Consider the following 20239-nt stretch of genomic DNA (forward strand, 5'->3'; position numbering starts at 1 on the left):
CCCTATTCAGCAGATTCTAACCTGCAGTGAGTAAAACATGTCCCCCAAAACGGTAATGGAGTAGCAGAAAGAAAGTTTCCAGTGAGGAAGAGGAGCCGTAGCTTCTTCATCATCATACGGAGCGGACAGAGTTTTTTTTTTTTTTTTACAGAGCGGACGGAGCAATGACATATTTGGGACGGAGTTTGTTCAGCAAACGCACTGCGGGTGACATCACCGTTTCCGCGACAACGTTGGTGACACATAAATTGCGCGACACGACACATATCGATAATGAATTTTGTTGCCAACGCTTTTAATTATCGAATTTTATCGATTTTATCGATTCGTTGTTGCAGCCCTAAATTCAACACACACACACAAAATATTACAGTGAAAACAAAGACGGTAAACACTGAAAAACTGTCACAAAAATTACCAGAAAAACACAAATTGTGACAAGAATTATCATATCTGATAGGACACAGCAAAGTCATCAAATTATCAAAGAAATCAGATGGGATATAAGTGCATAAAGGACAAGGGTGCAAACTCTTGATCTCTGATCCCTCAGATGGCATCAGAAACCTTTTTTCATCAGCTGATAGAACCACAAGAACAACAGATTATTTCAGACACCTTTAGCAAGCACTACAATGCAGAGCTACAAATCTTCACACTTTATTGAGCAACAAAAGAAAACTTATGTTAACCTTGTCCAGAGGGGATGTTGACTTCTCTGGACTTGGACTCTTCTGGGATGGACCATTCACACAGTGGAAACATGGATTATTATGGATTATTATTATTATTATTATTATTTTGTGAAAACATTAGGTCCACCATCCAGGTTGTTGGTGGTATTAGCTTGTATCAGTGCTCTTGGCAAAGTGCATTTTTGGTTTCTATGACAGTACATTTAATGCAGAAAAAGTCTAACAGAGGTTTTAAAATAAGATCTGCTGCCTTCAAGACCAGATTCAGGGACCTGCACAGATTTGTCAGCGAGGCAATGTCGAACACCTTTCTGCACACATTACAAAGACCTGACTAAGGACATGTCTGAAGGCAAAAATGTTTGAAAGAAGAAAAAATGCAACACATGCCATGTAGATTCTGCACATCTGAAGACATGACTGAAGGAAGAATGAGACAGGAAAACACCTGAAATCCTTCACTGCTTGTTGGACTTAATGTAAGAAAATCTTTAAACTACTGTGAGGAGAAGTGGCAGCATGACAGGAAGCAAAAGCTTTGACATTCAAACATATTTTGAAATGTATTGCTGAGTAAAATACACAGGTAGAGATGTGTATTGTGAAATTATATACAGCCAGATAAAGGTAAAGCACCAAATATACTGCGTGTATATTAGCCTCAGGCTAGAAGGTCTTTGTTTAAAACAACAGTTGCACCGTTTCTAACACTGTTTTGTGTATTGTCCTGCTTTAAATAAAATGTATATAAATGCATTTAAATGTGCAATTGTCATACAGTTCCAATTTGTTTAATCTGGGATTGTAATAAGGCAAACAGGATGTTGTTTAGGACATCTATAGTTCAGCAAATAATAACACAAGTGAAACTAAACCTAGAAACTTCCTTCTTGTGTGAAAACAGGCATACAGCTTCTCTGCTATTCTGTTCATTTCACTGAGGAACCAACTCTAAGCCTGACACAGATACAGTAAAAAAGCTTCCTCCAAAAATGAAAGGATTAGCATTCTTTGAAGAAATGAATATCATCTGCTGCTTTCATGCCAAAGTTTCAGACTATGATCACCTTATGTAGAGAAATGAAGAAGTTGTAGCTTTTTTGGTCAAACCTCAGAAGAGACCTTGTGCGCAATCTCATATGATATTACATGATCTCATATGATCTGTTAGCCCTTAGAGGATGTGTTGTGAATGACTGTGAGCTACAACCACACCAAATTTTAGCTCCATGTCTGTAAAATTCACTCACGTATAGCCATTTTTGTGTAGATCGATTATTTGTGGCTTGAGTAAAGTTGACTCCAAAAAGTAATAACGTGTAGGTGTACCACCAATAATTACTTTTTGAGTTTCATTAAAATCTGTTCAGTGGTTTATGAAATATAATTTTTTTTTGTTGAGTTTTTTAGAAGAAAACTTGTTTATCCAGAGATATTTTGACATTAAATTATGTTTTTTTATACAACAGACATTTCAAACTCCAAACTGCTTCACTAAATACCAGCTGTCTGTTTACAGCCAGCAGTTCAAAATTTGACTACAATTTTTTTCTCTGATTGTTATAAGAGGATTCTGTTCTTGCCACCACATTACCTCACCTTAGTTTTACAGGTAAAAATCTAACATTTCCTGCTCCCACATTATTGTATAACATCAATCATTAACACTGTGTTGAGCAGTAGCATGAAAAGAATCTGTATCGGTAGGCCAGCGCTGTACAAATATGGAAATAGGTATCAGCCTACACAAGCAGGATCCGTGCATCTCTAAAATAGACACCCAAACACAGGCAGAAACAATACTGTTCCACCTTTGCCTTCAGGCAACAATAACTCTAAATTCCCCCTGTTTTTAAACCTGGACCTGGAAACGTGGAGGAGTTTGGCTCAGAGTCTGGCACTACCAAGGAGAGGAATGCAGCAGAAAACGCTCTGGCACAGCCCTCCCCTCCCCACACTCACCTCTCCTTGGCTCTGAGCTCTCCATTATTTAGCTGTGAGGGGAGGGTGCAAATGTGTGGGTTAGAAAGGGTGGGGGGTGGGGGGTGGCATCGTGGCCAGGACAGCATAGTCCTTCTCAAACAATGACATCATCTTTGCAGGACTGGCAGGTAGTGATGGCGCGCTGCACTCTCACTAAGCACTGAGCACTCTCAAGTCTGGGCTCTTTACACGTTTGGAAAAGCAGACTTCAGAAGTACTTCAACACAAAAATAATACTTAAAAACACAACTTGTCCAAAATATTAGTGCAGATAAAAATAAGTGTACACAAGGCCTAAATCCACGCTAGTTACTGCCTAAATTGAAGGCGCTTGAGAGAAAATTATGACTATTAAATGGGCCAAAGTTGTTCCACTTCAAAAAGATTCTGCTTGGAAAGTCTTGACAGCAGCTGCAAAATCCTATGCAGACAAAAACTAATGAAGATGCTTTCATACTGAAGCCAAGTGCTGCGTTACAACACATACATACAAACACACAGGCAGCTGCTGAGCCTCAGGAAGTGGCACTGGAATAAATCTTAAGAAGGCTCCATAAACCAGACATACAAGTACAGAGATGTGCAGAGTGTAGCCATAGGCTGATTACGGCTTTCAAGGTAGACCACTGTGTTGAAGTCATGGAGACAAAACCAGGACGTTTTATTAGTTCTGCCATTTCTATGGTTTAAATGCATTTAATTAAAATACCAGAGAAAAAGCAAGTTTTCTTTTGTTTACCTTCCTCTGGCTCTGCAGCACCACCCTCTCCTACCTGCTGCTCTATGCTGTCATTCATTTGTGTACGACAGCCGAGGGAGGAATTCCCCTAAACTATCAGACTTGTTAAAAAAGGACATTGTTCACTGGTTGTACATCATGACTTGTCTCCCAGAGCAGCATCAGTAGTGTCTTTTTCCAGGGTAATTCGGTTTTAAAACAAATTCTAAATTTATTCGCAGTACTTAAGCCTTCAGCATATACATGATCTACCTATGCCCGGCACTCATACCTTTGTGTAGTAACACAAACATTGTTCAGTTACAAAAACAGCAGCAAACTGCACAAACTGTGTCATGCAAAAGTGCAGAGGTTTAATATAAGCTAATGCAACATATTTTTCACACCGGTATGTTGTTTTTGATGAAGAGTTGTTTAATAACCCTGAAAAATTATAAGCATCAGGCCCATGTTTTAAACAGCCATTAGCTTAGCCCAGATGAAGACTTTTGCTTTTTTCTCCAAACTGTGAGCTCTATGACTGATGTCATGGCAGATACGGTACTGACTATTAACTAGTTCACAGAACATCATAGTTCATAGTTTACTGGACTATCCCTTTAAGGATGCAACTGATGTTTCTGCAAACAGTGAATTCAGCAAGACTTTAAAACAGTTCAAATGCAGCATGGACATGGCTTTCACAGTATACTGAAACCTAAAATTGTGTTGCCTTAGTTGTTATTGGATTACGTTGTGGTTTTAAACTTAACATCCCACATGTCTTTCAAGCTCCATCACATTACGTTGCATCAATTGCTGTCACTTGCACTACAACCCACAAAACAAGAGAACGTGATTGTGACCAAACTGTGTTTTTTATATTAACATTTTTATTGAGAAAGCACGTTACATTACAATGGTATATTTAAATTGATTTTGTTCTCATTTTTACGTTCTATCTCATTTTTTTGCATTTTTTGAGATAACGAAAGACAAAAACCAACCAGAACTTAAATGGGGTGGCGGGGTAGTCTGAATATCCTCCAATCATTGACATCACAGTTCAAATCAAAACATCAATCTGAATGGCAGCTAGGTTTACAAAAAAAATCAGACATAACAGGTTTGACATATTCTGCCCACTTTGACCATATCTTGTAGAAAGTGTCCATCTGCACATTGATAGAAAAGGACATTCTCTCCAAACATAAATCTCTTTCACTACGTGGACCCAGTCTTCCATTTTTGGAGGTTCCCATTTAAAAAAGAGCAGTGTGGTTTCATCCTGGTCCCGTTAAAATCTTGTTGTTGTCTATGGTATCTTACAGATGTGGTCCCAATCTTCCACAGGGATCGTCAGGCTGCCTTCTATTTCCTACTTCACTTTAACATAGACAGTGCTGTCCTTCTTACACCGCAGGATGGCGTTGCACAACCTGGAAATTATTTGGCCTGTTTTTGATTTAGTTAATAATATAAATGTTTCCACAAATCTCAAATTGTGTCAATGTACTTTTAGATCCTGATTGAAGTAATTTCTGAAAAAGTCATTTCGCATAAATCATATTTTCTTTTCAAGGTCTCAAAACTTTGGAACGTCCCCTTGTGGACAAAAGAATAGTAACTAGTTAGGCCTTTTAAAATCCAGTTCTGGAATCTATTATCATGTTGAATTAGGATGAAATCTGAATCGTAAGCGCACCATCTTAAAACTTTAGAGGCATTTTCTAAACCACAGATTGTAATTGCTTCGTTCCAGGCAGATATCATTACTTGTGTTATTGGTTCATCTGCCCAATGAATTTTGCTCTGCAATTTTGTGTTGGCCATTATAGCTTTAATCTGTATTATTTTGACTGTTTCCCCTTCCACATCTTTCCATCCCGCTGTGTAATCCGGACAGCATATGCATATCAAAGGTCTCAATTGAACTGCAAAATAGAATTCTTGTAAACAAGAGAGTCTGAAACCCCCTTTTTCTTTCTTTAATTGTAAAGTTTTGTCTTTGACTCTGGCTTTTTTCCCTTTCCAAATGTATTTTGACAACATTTTATCCCATTCCCCAAATTGTTTTGAGGGTATGGGAACTGGCAGGGATTGAAATAAATATAACATTCGGGGAAGAATGTTTAATCTAACTGACTCAATCCTAGAGTGAAGGTCAAAAAAAGGTATGGCATTCCATCTTTGTATATCCGACTTTATAGCTATGTTGAGGGTGGCATAATTGGTCTCAAACATTTTATGCCCCTTTTACATGGGCCCTAAAGGTCCCGGCTCCACTCTACTTGGCTTGCTTTGCGAGCGTTTACGTCTGCAATTTTTCGAGGTCGGCCCTGCTTTCTTGGTCCCTGCTTCGGAGTAGGGCCAGCCGGGCCGGCCCTACTTCGTGGGCAGCACAAGCTTAGCTTCTGTTCATTCATTGGTCGTGGGTGTGACCAGATGCAAGCATAAAGAGCGAACGGTAGGAATATAAACAACAGCGTTAGCTTACCCTGCAACGTTTATGCTGTCTGTCCCCCAGATGAAGGCGCTGTAAAACCTGAAATCTACGGCGGATAACAGCTGTCCTACTCCGCGCAACAATCGTGGCATCCAGAGCATTTCTTCCACTGCGCCTCTTTTCCTGAAGTCTCAGGAGAATCCCCATAAGTTTAAAAAACAGCAACAACACAGTGCCAACGTTGTCCATAGCGCTTCCGTTGTTTACACAACTTGTGGCAAGTTTCGGTAGCCCCCCGCAACACGAGGTGGCGTTCCTCTGCTACCGACCAAACTGGCCGGTGTGAACGCGATGCATTCTTTATAGAGCTGAGCTGAGTAGAGCGGAGTAGAGCCGGACTTCTGAGTTAGGGACCGTGTAAAAGGGGCATTAGTGGGGTCACGATGTATCACCACCCCCAGATACCTGATACCATCTGCAGTTAGTTGCTTAGCTCAAGACAAAAAGTGCAGCCATAATTTTTCAAAGCAGAGGTTCAAGGTGAATAGCAGTTAGCATTAGCCAAAAAGCTAGCAATGTTTTCTCAGTTTTAAGCGTCCGCTATTTGGTATTACAAGGCATCGGTTTTGAAATATTTTGCTCACCCCAATTCTTTTTCGCCTTTATGGATATTTTTTCATCGTTTTAGTGGGGTTGGGTTTTCAATTACTTAGGTTCTCTCGGGAGCCCGTTCACAGCGCGGCCATCATGGTAACGTTCAAACCGGAAGTCCTCTGCTAATATTTTAAATTATTTATCACAACTGTGACCTCAAAAATCACAAAGAGCACATTCCAATTTTCAGTTTGAACTAGACATGAGATAAAACAAAACAGAAATCCTAATCCAACACTTCCCAAAGAAAGCAGCCATCAGATACCTGAAACTGCAGGCAGATGTTTGAATAGCGAGCATGCAATCTGAATGCCTAATTTGATATCTCATTCAGAAGTTTAGCATGAAATGTTCATGATGATGATGATGGCTAAATAATCTATATATAGTTGTAAAGAAGAAAAATATATTTTTTTGATATTTTTTTTGTATCTGGACATTAAAAAGTCATTTGGTCAAGACTTGTAGAATCACAATTACTAACATGAAGTAATCCTTTTCTATAAGCCCTCAGCCTCTCACATTGTTGTGGAGTAATTTTGTTCCATTTTTTTTTTTTTTTTTTTACAGCACAGCTTCAGTTTATTAAGACCTTCAGATCTGGCACTGACATCTGGGTGATCTGATCAGATGGCACTAAATCCTGGTGAATACTCTCAGGACAGCAAAGCTTGAACCCCTTTCCATGGTGGTCTTGTCTGGTATACTTATCTGCATTTGTTTGGTTGCCTGAACACAAATCAGACCGCCTAATGACTCCACACTGATTTAAGACAGTTAAACAGCTTTCTGAGATAATATTCTGAAAGCTTTTGTTTTTAGCTTAAAGTTTTGAACTTGTTCTCAGAATTCTATAAATACAAAAGATTGTTTTGATGGGATTATATTGATCAGTGACCAGGACACTATAAGGGTAAGTTTTTCTTATTGTTTTTAGAGCTGATACCCACTGTGGTCACCATACTGTAGTCTGTTGGTGAGTCGTCAGCTGGTTTCCTGATGTGGAGTTTGCCAGGGTAAAATCTTTTCTATCTTTGTATTGACACTGATTGCTGTAAAGCTTCAAATTATTTAATGTTCTTTAGCTTATCTCCAATTGTGTCTATTATGTTACAGTGGGGCTGCTGTGGCCAGTGCTGCAATCATGTAATCCAGACATTGCAGGTTCAAGCCTAGGTTGTGGCAGGAAGGGCATCCAATGTAAAACAATTGCCAAATTGTTCATGCGAGTTTGCTCACTGTGGCAACCCCCGAAGAAGGGAGCAGCTGAAAGAACATACATTTTCTGTTACAGATTTACGCGTACATCAAATATTTAACTTTTCATTTGTACATCTGTTTTAACCAATGAAGTGATTTGCACATTATGGTATGGCCTTAAACAGACCTCATTTGTAGAGTTAAAAGTTGCAGATCGTCCTGTCCCAAATAGTTTTTTTATGATTTATCTGGCCAGTGATGACATGGTTAACCACATGTTATTCAACCGCTGGCTGTCCAGGTGGTGTCCTGAAAACAATTAGAGTTCATTTAGGGAAAAACCTGGTCCGATGCGGAGATATGGCATCTATCCCACTTTGGATTGAGCTGCGCTTTTTTCTAAGAATTTGGCCAATTTTGTTATTGTCATTCAAATGACTGACAACCCAGAGTCCAGTCCAGGAAGCAGAGTTGTAGTTTTACACACCTCTCTGCTGCTTCCTGCTTGCTTGATCTGGTTCTGATATAAGGCATAGAGAGTAAGCACTTAACATATACTCACATTCCTGCTCTGTGTGACCATTTTTAATAACCTTTTGAGTTTAAATTGACTGACTACACAGCATGTAAGAGGAAATTTCATTATAGTAGATGTTTATCAGAGAATGCTGTAACTAAATTTAAAGAATCTCTCCCATTAATATTTTCCTATTTGTCAGAGAGCAATGCAACAGAGAGCAGCAACTAAAATTTTACTTTCTCTCAAACATATTATCTTGTTAATATTACAACTTTAATGCAAACATCATTTGATAAAATTGCTCCTCTGGAAAAGTAAGTGATCAGTCAGAAGAGGAGGCTCTTTGGTTTGTTTCAGACCACTATTCATCCATACATTATCTACTGCTTGTTCCAAAGTCAGGTTGCGGGAGAAGTAGCTTAAGTAGGGAGGCTTGGACATCTCTTTCCACAGCCACCTTTTCTAGGAGAATTCCAATGCGTCCCCAGGCCTGCGAAAAGATAGTCTCTCTGGCATGTCCTGGGTCTTCTCCAGGATCTCAGCTGAACATGCCTGGAACACCTCCATAGGGATGCATCCAGGGAGTATCCTACCAATGCCTGAACCACCTTAACTGGCTCCACTTCATGTAGAAGAGCAGCAGCTCTACTCCAACTCAATAACGGAACTTCTCATCTTATCTCTAAGTTAGGTCTCTTTGTATGTTAGCATGCTATCTCCCTAGGTTAAATAAAACTATTCCATGTTAGTAGAGCACCATGTGGAGGAGTTTAAGTTTCTTAGGGTCTTGTTAACAAGGGAAGGATGGGGTGTGGAATGCCCCCGTTTCCAGTAAATTAACTCAGAAACCAAAGCAGAAAGTCTGAGTTTACAAAGTAACATTAGAAGGTCGTAGTACCTGTAATTTCTTATTGGAGTTTTAAGCCTTGTCAAGCCAGGCTAAGTGAAGAAAGCCCTGCTTTCTTCAACTTGATTTGTAGTATACCCACACTAAGAGAAAAAATATTTTTGTTTTTTTCTTTCTTTGTTTTTAATGTTTTGAAAGATTACACTTTAGAACTAACAGAGGATGCATTTACTGCACTTTGCATTAACATACCGCAAACATACAGAACAAAACTGTGTAGAGTCACTGTGTGGTTTCTCACTTCTCATTTACCCTCTACACAAGTGCAATGAAGAGATGATTACAAATAGTAATGGTTACACAAGCATACAGAAAAAGCACAAACACTGCTTGAGAACAACAGGAAAAGAAAGTGCAGCAGCTGTGAGCATAACATCATGAACCTTATCTGAAACACACTGAATAAGCTGAACTTCAGACAAACACCAGGCATACCACCAGCTAAGGATCTGAAAGGTTAATCTTTTAAAAATCAACCAGCATCTTATTTTCAATGCAATTGAGAATGAAGGTTGTTTCATCCAACAAATGTCACAACAGTGAAAATCCTACGTTGCTTTCAACATTTGGTGTCAAAAAGACATGCTTACTCAATACATTGCATTTTTACCACACCTCTGACAACTACGCAGTTGACATAATGTACGATTTACTTGAAGTATGTTAATGCAAAGTACAGTACAAACTCAAACTTGTCTTTCAGTACCTTGTCAACCAGAAGTACCTTTCTTTGGAATCATTGTCACAGAGGATTCAAAGTTTCAACTATGGTTATATTGAGAGAAAAAAATAGGCCAAGTGGGTTGAAAATGGATGAGGCTAGCAAGGATCTTGGACAAAATGCAATTCAGTCGTGGTGTCTTTTGAGAAATGCTCCTCTTATTTTTGGTGATGTATTGGAAAGAAATAACTGTTACTGGAATCTGCTGCTCCTCTTGATTCAGATTGTGAATATTGTGTTTTCCCCCATTGTAACTAAAGGTATGACTTACTATTTGAAGCACTTGATTAAGGACCACCACAAGCTATTTAGATCTTTGTTTCCACAGAAGATTGATTCCAAAGCATCATTTCATGCTACATTATCCACGTTGTATAAGAAAAATAGGTCCACTTCTTTATATATGCATGAGATTTGAGGCCAAACATATTTTTTTCAAAAGATCGGTGAAAAACTTAAAAAATATCACAAAAGCATTGGTTAAGCAACACCAGAGACAGCTAGCTTACCACTGGGAGAATTTTGATTTGCAAAGACTTGAGTATGGTCCTGTGAAGACAGAAATTATTAATAGCTTGGATGGAGGTGACGTTTTAAGTTCTGATTTTAATGTAAGCACATACTCTGAAGTGTTGACCACTAATAGAATAAAAAACTACAGGACAGAATATCAGATTGGTATGTTTGTTTGTACTGGAACAACAACAGAAATTCCAATTTTCAGAAAAGTCACTAACATCATTGTACATGATGAGCAAGCTTTCATTTTGACTTGCAGAGTGGACACACTTTATTTTGATGATCATTTTAATCCATACTGTATCAATGAGAGAGCAGATTCATTTTCTGTTTTTCCAGTTAAGGACTTGCTTTATTACAGACTCTATGACAAGCAGTTTTCTAATGAGATGTGTGAAAAAAAATACATTGTGCCACATTGTCATATTGTATGACTTCTGTTGTTGCAAAATGTGGTGCTTGTTTAAAATAAAAATGGATTCAAACGGCAACTTGTGTGGTTTTCTTTTCATAACTTCAAGTGGTGTCCTTTGTTTTTGGAAGTGAATTTGGGAATTATTAATGGGATTATTAATTGACTACCAGTAGTATTTTAAAAATTCAGTTTTCTATGTTGAGCTATATATTTAACACTTTCCATGTCATGATCATGTCTCTTTCTCATGCCTTGCCACGCCTCTAATCATTATTCATTCTAGTCACCTGTGTCCCTATCCTGAACACAAAAACACCTATCCTGTCTCTTCTACACCTGGTCAACGTCCTATATATTCTGTCCCTCTCCTCTCCTCCAGTGCCAGATTGTCAAAAGCATTATGAGAGTAGTTTTCCAGCGATTCCTGACTGACCTCCTGTGCATCGACCTTGTTCACAACCCCAGGACTCCCCCTTGTGCCTTGCCCCTGTCAGACTGTTGCTGGAGGACTGACACCTGGACTACGACCCATGCCTGTTTACTGGACCCAGACTCTTTGCCTGCCCCTCTAAAGTATAGTGTCAAAAGTTAACACCATCTATGTGTTAATTTAACACTGCATAAGGTTCAAAATATATTAACTCGATGGAATGACAAGAACCACTAGAAAGATCCCGCAATTCAGTCACACCACAGGAGCAGAAGGTTAACAAAGCTTTATTGATTAACGGATATATTGATGGCAGCACAGGGAGTTGGGTAAATTCAACACTGATATGTGTTAAATTTCTACTCCTGAGAGTGTTGTTTTAACTCTACACTGTTTAACACTTTTAAAAGTGTTATTTTAACTCAATCTAGAGGTGACTTATATAGACACTTTGAAAGTGTTAAATGCCTAGGAGTTGAATTAACACTTCCAAATTTGCTGTGCAGTTGCCTTGGTGATGACTGATCCAATGTCAACCTCCAGTGCAAGGCTACCACTTCCACTTTAGATCTATCCTGTGGAAGTGTGCTGAAAAGCCACAAGCATCAAGTGACACTTGAACTTCGCATGTTCCCAAGTTTAGTTTACCCAGTAAATGGGATCTAATAAAAAATGGCAAACAACCAACAAGAGAGCATTTCTTAAACTCTGTAAAATGCCTATTTTATCCAAACTGATCTAAGGCAGCACAATTAGATTCAGTAATAATTTAGTGTGTAAACTCCACTGCAGTCAGACTGAGCCTCTAAGGATGAGGCCTACTCAGGCCTCTGAAGCCGTCCCTTCACACCACAACAAGCTGCTGTGTTTGGGCTGCAGGTGTCACCAAACACTGAAGTGCCGGTCGCCATGGGACAGCATCCTGATGACTAATTACGAAGGGAGATGATGCTGCAAATCTCTCTCTGGGTGTGTTAGTCTCCAACCACTGAGATTCCCTTTTCTCGTCTGTTTCCTCTGACAAGTCAATCAGAATCTTTTGTCCCCTCTGCGCAGTGGTCATTTCTCCCAAAATATTTTGTTGCTGCTCCTCTATGAAAATTCAGCAAACCATCTCTAAACCCATTGTCAGGAGGGTAACCATTAAACAGTTATGGTCTTTTTTTCTTGAATAGTTTTTTGCATCTGCTTTAAACAAATGAATAAGGAGTCGTTCTCATCGAAGATGCTTAAAAAAAAAAACATTTTCCAGAGCCCATATTTTATTTACATATGGTTTACTTTGTCTCTCCAGCAGGCCAGAGATCCCAAAGCGACTCAGTTGATCACTGTCTAATACAAGAACAGCATGTGGAATTTTCTAGTTTCTTTTTCCTTTAAAATGTTATGCAACAAATTTTAGGAATTATCAAAGCTGTATTCTGCCCATTACAGTCATTTCCACGCTCCCTCTATAGCAGAAATGTATTAATTTTTGAAAAATGGATAAATTTCCCAAACAATTGAAGCTTATTTGTGATGATTTAAAAAAGATCCAGGTAAATGATCATTTAGCTGGTTTATTTTGTCAAAAAACAATCACAGATTTAACATAGAGTATTTTTATTTAAATGTTGGAAATTATAGCTTTGTAAATAATAACAACTTGTTTTTCAGATCAAGCAGAAAAACTATTACATTATTCAAACTTTAATAATACTGAAGGTAGTTTGCATTTTAAAACAAATTCCTGCACAAGTTTAGATAAAGAAATGGTTAATGGAAAAAAAAAGAGCTTGCAGACATTAATAAGTTGTCCCATCTGGCTGAACGGCAGAAAATCTGAGCAGAAACAGAAAGCTGTCAGAAAACATCAGAATGGATGTTACAGTTTGCCTCATCCAGAGTGGAATAAAATCATGTTGCTCCCATTCAGCCGAGTCCAGATTGTTATTTTTCCCCCACTTTATTCAGAAATAACATTTAATACTAAAGGTTTAGAGCAGAACAATATCTAAACTCTATGACTTCAGAGAGCAACTTCTCAGCAGGTTTTGTCGGCACATGAGCGAACGGAGGAGCAAGAAAATGTGTGACGACTTAAACAACGAAAGAGTCATCTCAAAACAAAGAGGAGCAAAGCTTATTATCTGAACGAACTCTTTCACATCCCTAGAAACAAGAAGTGAGAAAGACTTTGCGGCTTTCAGAGCAGAGTTAGACATTCTGCAGCTGCTCACCTCTAAGCAGGTGCTTCAACAAAACAACCCATACAGGACAGACTGAGAGGGAAACAGAACGCAGTATTTCCTGTAGTTGTAAAATGTAGTCTGAATTTTAGGTTCACATGTGAGCCTCTGAATTACACAGGAGGAAAGACTGTTTCTTTGCTCTCCTCTCAAACACATTTATTAGACAATTTTATTTTTAATTTAAAAAATGACTTGTACGTGCTCCTAAGTGTAGTTTATATATTTTTTAACTTTAAACTTAAGTTGTTGGTGTTTTAATTACCTGAGCAAAAGTTCAGAACGGTCACATTTAATGACGTTCTGTTCAGCTAGATGGCTGCCGTAACAAAGGACATTTTAGAACAAATCTAAGATGCCTTACTTGATGCAGAAATAGTTGTGTATTTCTCATGAAGGACAGGTTGTCTGCTGTTTGCGTTCAGCTCTGTAAGGCTGCTACACACAGCTGGATGTATCGTGGGGACCCCTCTCTAATAAAACCCGTGCCTCTATACTTTACTTTTACTATATAAACTGAAGGCCAGGGTCACAAACCAAATTTGCTCAGGGGCCAGAATTTTTTTGAGGAAACTGAGCGGCTGGCCTTTGATGCAAGAAACACACAAATTATTATTATTGGTAATAACAAAAATACTACTAGTAATAATAATAATGGGTGGCACTGTGGTCCAGTGGTTAGAGCTGTTGCCTCTCAGCAAGAAGTTTGCTGGTTCTGTGTGGAGTTTACATGTTCTTCCTGTGGACACGTGGGTTTACTCTGGAGTCCTCCAACAGAACAAAAACATGCTTATTATGTTAACTCATAACTCTAAATTGTCCCTAGGTGTGAGTGAGAGCGTGAATGGTTGTGGGTCTCATTTGTCTTCATGTGTCCCTGTGATGGACTGGAGACATGTCCAGGGTGTCACCCGCCTCTCACACAGTGACTGCTGGAGATAGGCACCAGCTCCCCACAATGGGGATGGATGGATGGATGGATGGATGGATGGATGGATGGATGGATGGATGGATGGATGGATGGATGGAGTTTGAGAAGCCTCACAGCTTGCAAGCCTGATGTTAAGAGGCTAATGTCCAAGAGAACGTGCAACAACACAGCATTTTTTTTAAATGAGTGAAATATTTTTTCTTTTTAATATAAGTTTGATTAGTTTTATTGACTGTACTAATATCCACAAATGTTGTTACACTCGTGACATTTACAATGCTATTTTTGTAGTTAATTTTCCCCTTGTTTTTATTTTGAAATGAAAGTTTTGTCTATGATTTTGAGTCACTGTGCAGGGATGTTAGATGAGAAAAATTTTGAACATATGGCAAATCAAATGTTAAAAAGTAACCTTTTTTGGTCATGTCTCTTTTCACATTAAAACTTTGAAAACCAAAAAAAATAAATAAAAAGAAAACATCCAGCCATATCTGGTTCACTATACCACTGTAGTTTTGAGAAAGGCTGTTTCTTATCTCTCACCTCACCACTGAAACTCTTCTAGTTGGTCTCCCAGCATGCACAGCGAACCCCTTACAGACGATCAGAGCACAATGGCAACAAAACAAACACATGTTACCCAATTACTCATTTACCTCCGCTCATGACTACCACTGGCTGCCATATTCAAGTTCAAGTCACATATTGTTCCAACAGAGTGCCTGTAGGGTCAGAGCCCAGCTAAACTTCAACAGGCTCCAGCTCTGTCGACACCATGGGTCCTCTCAGTAACACAGGCTGATGCTGACATTCTCACACTAAATGGACTTGGAGTTCAGAGCTCCCCTCTCTTCTTGTGCCACAAACACCCTAACACGCCTTAGCAGCATTTGCTTTGCACTTCTGGGCCTTCTCCACCAGCTAACTAATTAAAGAGGTTAAGCACTAAATATGCAAGGATGTTTAGCCTTTGCTACATTTAGCTTTTAGCAAGCCTTTTGCTTCTTTTAACTTCAGCAACCCAATTTCAGCTTCAGTACATTTCAGCAGTCATTCAGCGTTCACACTGAACTTTCAAAGAAAAGGCACTTTCTTTAACATTGTCCTGTTTTCCTCTTGATCTAAAAATAAATTTGAATGTCTGTTATGAAGGCAGGTTTTACAAATTATAAATATTTAGCTTGTAAATCAAAGATTATTGTTTTTTCTGTAGTTTTTATCTCTACAAAATAAAAAAAATCTGAGGGGGGAAAAAAAAAAATCATAAACCACTTCCGGTGAAAGACAAGCTTTGTACAACCATAAACTGGCAGCTTCTTGGATCAGTTTACTGAATTTCACAAAAATCCCAGCTCTATCTGTGTCTTTGTCCACATGGAGAAAGCTGCAGTTCTGAGGTGCTTCACTGCACTTGTATCACGCCGGCTCCTGATCAACGGTTATAAAAAAACTGGGATGCAAAAAGCATGGAACAGCCACGTACAAGATGTCAGACTAATGGGCTATCTCTACAATAAATAATAATAAATAAATCATTGTCTTGCTAATTACCAGAGTTCTGTTAAAGAGGCAAAAAGTCAGCATTTATCTGGCTTAATTACAAACAGTAGTCACTGTCCTAGAGACTTAGTTAACACAGTTAACTCTGTTGTTAACCCTGTCACTTGTGTTTTACCAGACACTACAGCCAATAACAGGGAGAACTTTCTTTGTTTTTTTTCCCAAGATAAAGTGGCTTCAGTCAGACAGGAGACTGACTCATCTGCTGCTCCTGACTTCTCTGTTGCTGCTGTTCCTCCAGTTGTGTTATAACCGTCTGAACTAGTTTCTCTCGCTGCTCTCACTAAGATTCTCCAACACATGAAGCCCACTAACTGCCGTCTGGACATCATTCCCCCTAGGTTTATGAAAGAGGTATTTAAATACTATAGGTTTTTGTGTTTGGACTTTTCAAAACTCTTGCCTTAGTCTAGGAACTGTCCCTGCCGTTTTTTAAACATGCTGTGGTTAGGCCCCTTCTCAAAAAAAACTCACCTTGACCAATTCATTTAATCAAATTTCAGATCTATTTCTCATTTGCCTTTTCTAACTAAAGTTTTTTTTTTTTTTAAAAGTTGCTTTTATGCAATTACAGCCTGTCTTAGAAAAACATAGCATTTATGAAAAAATCAGTCTGGATTTAGATCTCATCAGTCCTGAGTCAGCTTTGTTAAAAGCCCATAATGATATTGCCATGTTTGTGGATGCAAAGTGTCCCGTTGCTTTAGTGCTGTTAGATCTCACAGCAGCTTTTGATGCAGTGGACCATGCTGGCCTCCTGTCTCGTCCTCTGTGTTGGTGCATCTGGTGCATCACTCCAATGGCTCACTTCCTACTTGACCAACCGAACTTTTACTGTAATGCTGGGTAATCGAGCTTTCTCTATTGCTCCTCTCTCTTGTGGTGTGCCGCAGGGCTCTATTCTTGGTCCCCTCCAGTTCTCTCTTTATATGCTTCCACTTGGATCAGTTAAAGCCAGACACAACTTTTCATTTCACTTTCATGCATACAACTTACAGCTTTATTTGCCCATGAAGCCTAGAAATAGTAACCTTCAAACTTCTTTTATTAATTGTTTTGCCAACATTATGCAGTGGCTTCACCATAACTTTGTTTTTACATGAAGGTAAGACTGAGTGAATCTTTTTCAGTGATGTTGCTCCTTGTAACTTTGGTGCTCTGACATCCAAGTTCAGACCCACAGTTAAAAACTTGGGGCTAACATTTGACAAGGATTTGAAGTTTGATAATCATGTACCTTCTGTTGTCAAGGTCAGCTTTTATCAGTTACATCTTTTAACCAAGGTTAAGCCTTTTTTAAATCGTCCTGACCTGGAAAAGGCCTTGCATGCTTTTATCAGCTCAAGGCTTATATATATATATATATATATATATATATATAAACTAATTTTAGTTTCATCAGCCATACCCAGGCCTGATTAATGCAGATATCTCTTAAATAGAACCATTATCCACAAATAGAGAAAACATGGAACAATGGTGAACCTTCCCAGGAGTGGCCAGCTGACCAAAATGTCTGAGAGAGCATCAACAACTCATTCAGGAGGTCCCAGAACAACATCTTAAGCCCTGCAGGCCTCACTGACCTCAGTTAAGGTCAGAGTTCATGGTTCAATAATAAGAAACAGACAAAGGGCAAAAATGGCCTCCATAGAAGAGTTTTAAGGCTAAACCCACTGCTGAGCAGAAAGAACACGAAGACCCAGCTCACATTGGCAAAAAAACATCTTCATGATCCCCAAGACTTTTGGGAAAATATTCTGTGGACTGAAGAGGCAAAAAATGAGTTTTTGAAAGGTGTGTGCCATTACGTCTTACCTAAAACTAACGCTGCATTTCAGAAAAAACAACATACCAACAGTGGTGGTAGTGTGATGGTCTGGGGGCTATCATTTACTTTTTTTTCGTTAAATATAAATGAATAACTCCTCTAATCCTTGAAAAACTTCACTCTTTGAAATCTACTACAGCTTACTTGCCTAATTTTGAGTGTTTAGTTCCTGTTTTGCTGTGTTTAGCTTTTAGTTTTTGATTTGCTTCTTTTAACTTTAACAATTCGGTTTCAGCATCAAAACGTTTTAGCAAAGGTATTCAGCACTTAGTGTTCACTTTACAAAAATGTTGTGTTTTTGCAGAAAATGCAATTTCTCTAGACATTATTGTAACCTGTATGGGGTTCAATACTAACTCTATATATACACACATATATAAAAAAGAAAAAAAAAAGAATATATCCTTTTTTTTTCTGAGAGATTCAGAGAAATTTAACGGTTTTCTGGTATAATATTGGTTTTCTAAGTTAATCTTGTGTATTTATTGAAGGAACTTTCCCAAACTAGCTGCTATTACCAGGCTGCAGGGGGAACCAGGTCTGTGAGCTGACATTTCTTCCCCAACATGTTTACTGAAGTGTGTATTACATTTCCCTGCACTGTAACATCGTAAACGCCAAATGACTTCACTGGCGAAACTCTCCCACTTTTGCAAATGTCGCGTCGCCGTCAAAATGGCAACACGCAGTATCCTTTCACCACACAACAGTAAACATTGCAGGGCTTGTCTACGTAAGGTGCAAGACATGATGCGACTTGAAAACAAACATTGCGGTTAGCAACATTTCCATCAGACAGCCTCGCCAGCTAAGGACAGGTTAAGGTGATGCACAGTGTTTAGAAGAAGATAATTCGCATCACTGGGATGCACACTACATTACCTGGCCGTATACCTTCGGCATGGTCGATTTACCAGCGCTCCGGCGGCTTCGGTGTTCCGGGTAAGAGCCGGAGCCCGACGCGCCTTGAGTGGCACTGAGAACGGCCAGGGGCAGCGCCGGAGCCGCGGCGCCTCCTTCATCTGCGACTGATAAATCCTCATTTGCTTCAATGCTGAAAAAGCCTCTGTTCTGCGGGAGCATGTGGCGCTGCTCCGGGTGAAGATGAAGCGTCGACGCGTTCACTCCTGAAAGCACGAGCACTAACAAACCCAAGAGACCTCGAAGAGAGGTCAGCATCTCGCCTGCTCCTGTTATCGCCATGTTTGTGAATGTTTGGCTGCTAGATTAGGTAAGGATCGAAAGAGCTCCTTCTACTGGCAGTGATGCCAGTCATGGTGCGTTCACAGGCCACCGGAATGTCCGGAAGATTCAGGCTTCATTGTTGAAATACCAAATCATGTTCAAAACTTTAACATAGTTTACGATATCAGTTCTGAAGGGACAAACAAATAAACAGGAAATATGAAATATAAATGCAAATAGTGTGTCCTACATAGGGTGTCCGGCTATTAGAAATTGGAATAAGGAACACTGACTGGATAAGGTGGCTCAGAGGGAGGGATAATTTTTAGTTGAAACAATATTTAGCGGTGAGTCCTTCTAGAAAAATTAAATATCAGACATATATTTACAGGCCCATGTTACATAAATTCTAAAGAAATAAAAATCATTGTTTTGATACTTTTAGATTTTTGCTAGCCTTTGGCTACTTTTAGCTACCATTTTGCTTGCATTTAGTTAAACTTTTAGTTTTAACAAGTCTTTTGTTACTTTTAGCTTCTAGCAAGAGTTTTGGTCCTTTTAGTTAACCATTTACTTTTTAACTTTTAGCTAGCCTTTTGCTACATTTAGTTTTAACTAGTGTTAGTACTTTTAGCAAGAGTTTTGCTTTTCTTTTGCTATCCTTTTTAGCTAACCTTTTTTTCATTTTAGATAGCCATTAGTTATATTTAGCTTTTATGTAGTCTTTTGCTACATTGAGCTTTTAGCAAGAGTTTTGTTCCTTTTAGCTATCCTTTTTAGTTGTTAGCCAACCTTTTTTTTCTTTTTAGTTAACCAATTGTTGTATTTGGGTAGCACAGCGGTGTAGTGGTTAGAGCTGTTGCCTCCCAGCCTGCAGGATTGCTTCCCAGCTTGGGGCCTTTCTGGGTGGAGTTTGCATGTTCTCCCTGTGCACATGGGTTTACTCCGGGTACTCTGGTTTCCTCCCACAGACCAAAAACATGCATGTTAGGTTATCTAAAATCGTCCCTAGGTGTGAATGGTTCTATATGTGGCCCTGCGATGGACTTGCGACCTGTCCAGGGTGTCCCCTGCCTTTTCAATCTTCCTTTGAACAATCCAGTTAGTTTAATACGCTCAAAGTCATTTGTTTACACCACCTCTCTGTTCAATTTATGTAATTTTATTTAAAAATTATGTTGTCTTTGAACGAATCACAAAAAAATTCATGTTTTAAAAATTAGAATAGTAACTGAGACCAATTTTGGACTGAAATAAATGATGTCAAAACTGACAGACTGTTTTTTTTTGTTTGTT

The 20239-nt window shown here is 38.9% G+C and overlaps 1 protein-coding gene across 1 annotated transcript in view; it reads right to left on the minus strand.

Moving 5' to 3' along the window:
* Window positions 1-18995, minus strand: part of sorl1 (sortilin-related receptor, L(DLR class) A repeats containing) — a 137599-nt gene extending 118604 nt beyond the window's left edge. The window contains exon 1 of the mRNA XM_017436024.3: window positions 18641-18995. Coding sequence (XP_017291513.3) covers window positions 18641-18961 — 321 coding nt within the window. The 5' untranslated portion in view covers window positions 18962-18995. The remainder of the gene's footprint in view (window positions 1-18640) is intronic.
* Between the last annotated feature and the right edge of the window lie 1244 nt (window positions 18996-20239).

Source organism: Kryptolebias marmoratus, linkage group LG2 (genome assembly GCF_001649575.2).
Source record: "Kryptolebias marmoratus isolate JLee-2015 linkage group LG2, ASM164957v2, whole genome shotgun sequence".
Taxonomy (NCBI): Eukaryota; Metazoa; Chordata; class Actinopteri; order Cyprinodontiformes; family Rivulidae; genus Kryptolebias; species Kryptolebias marmoratus.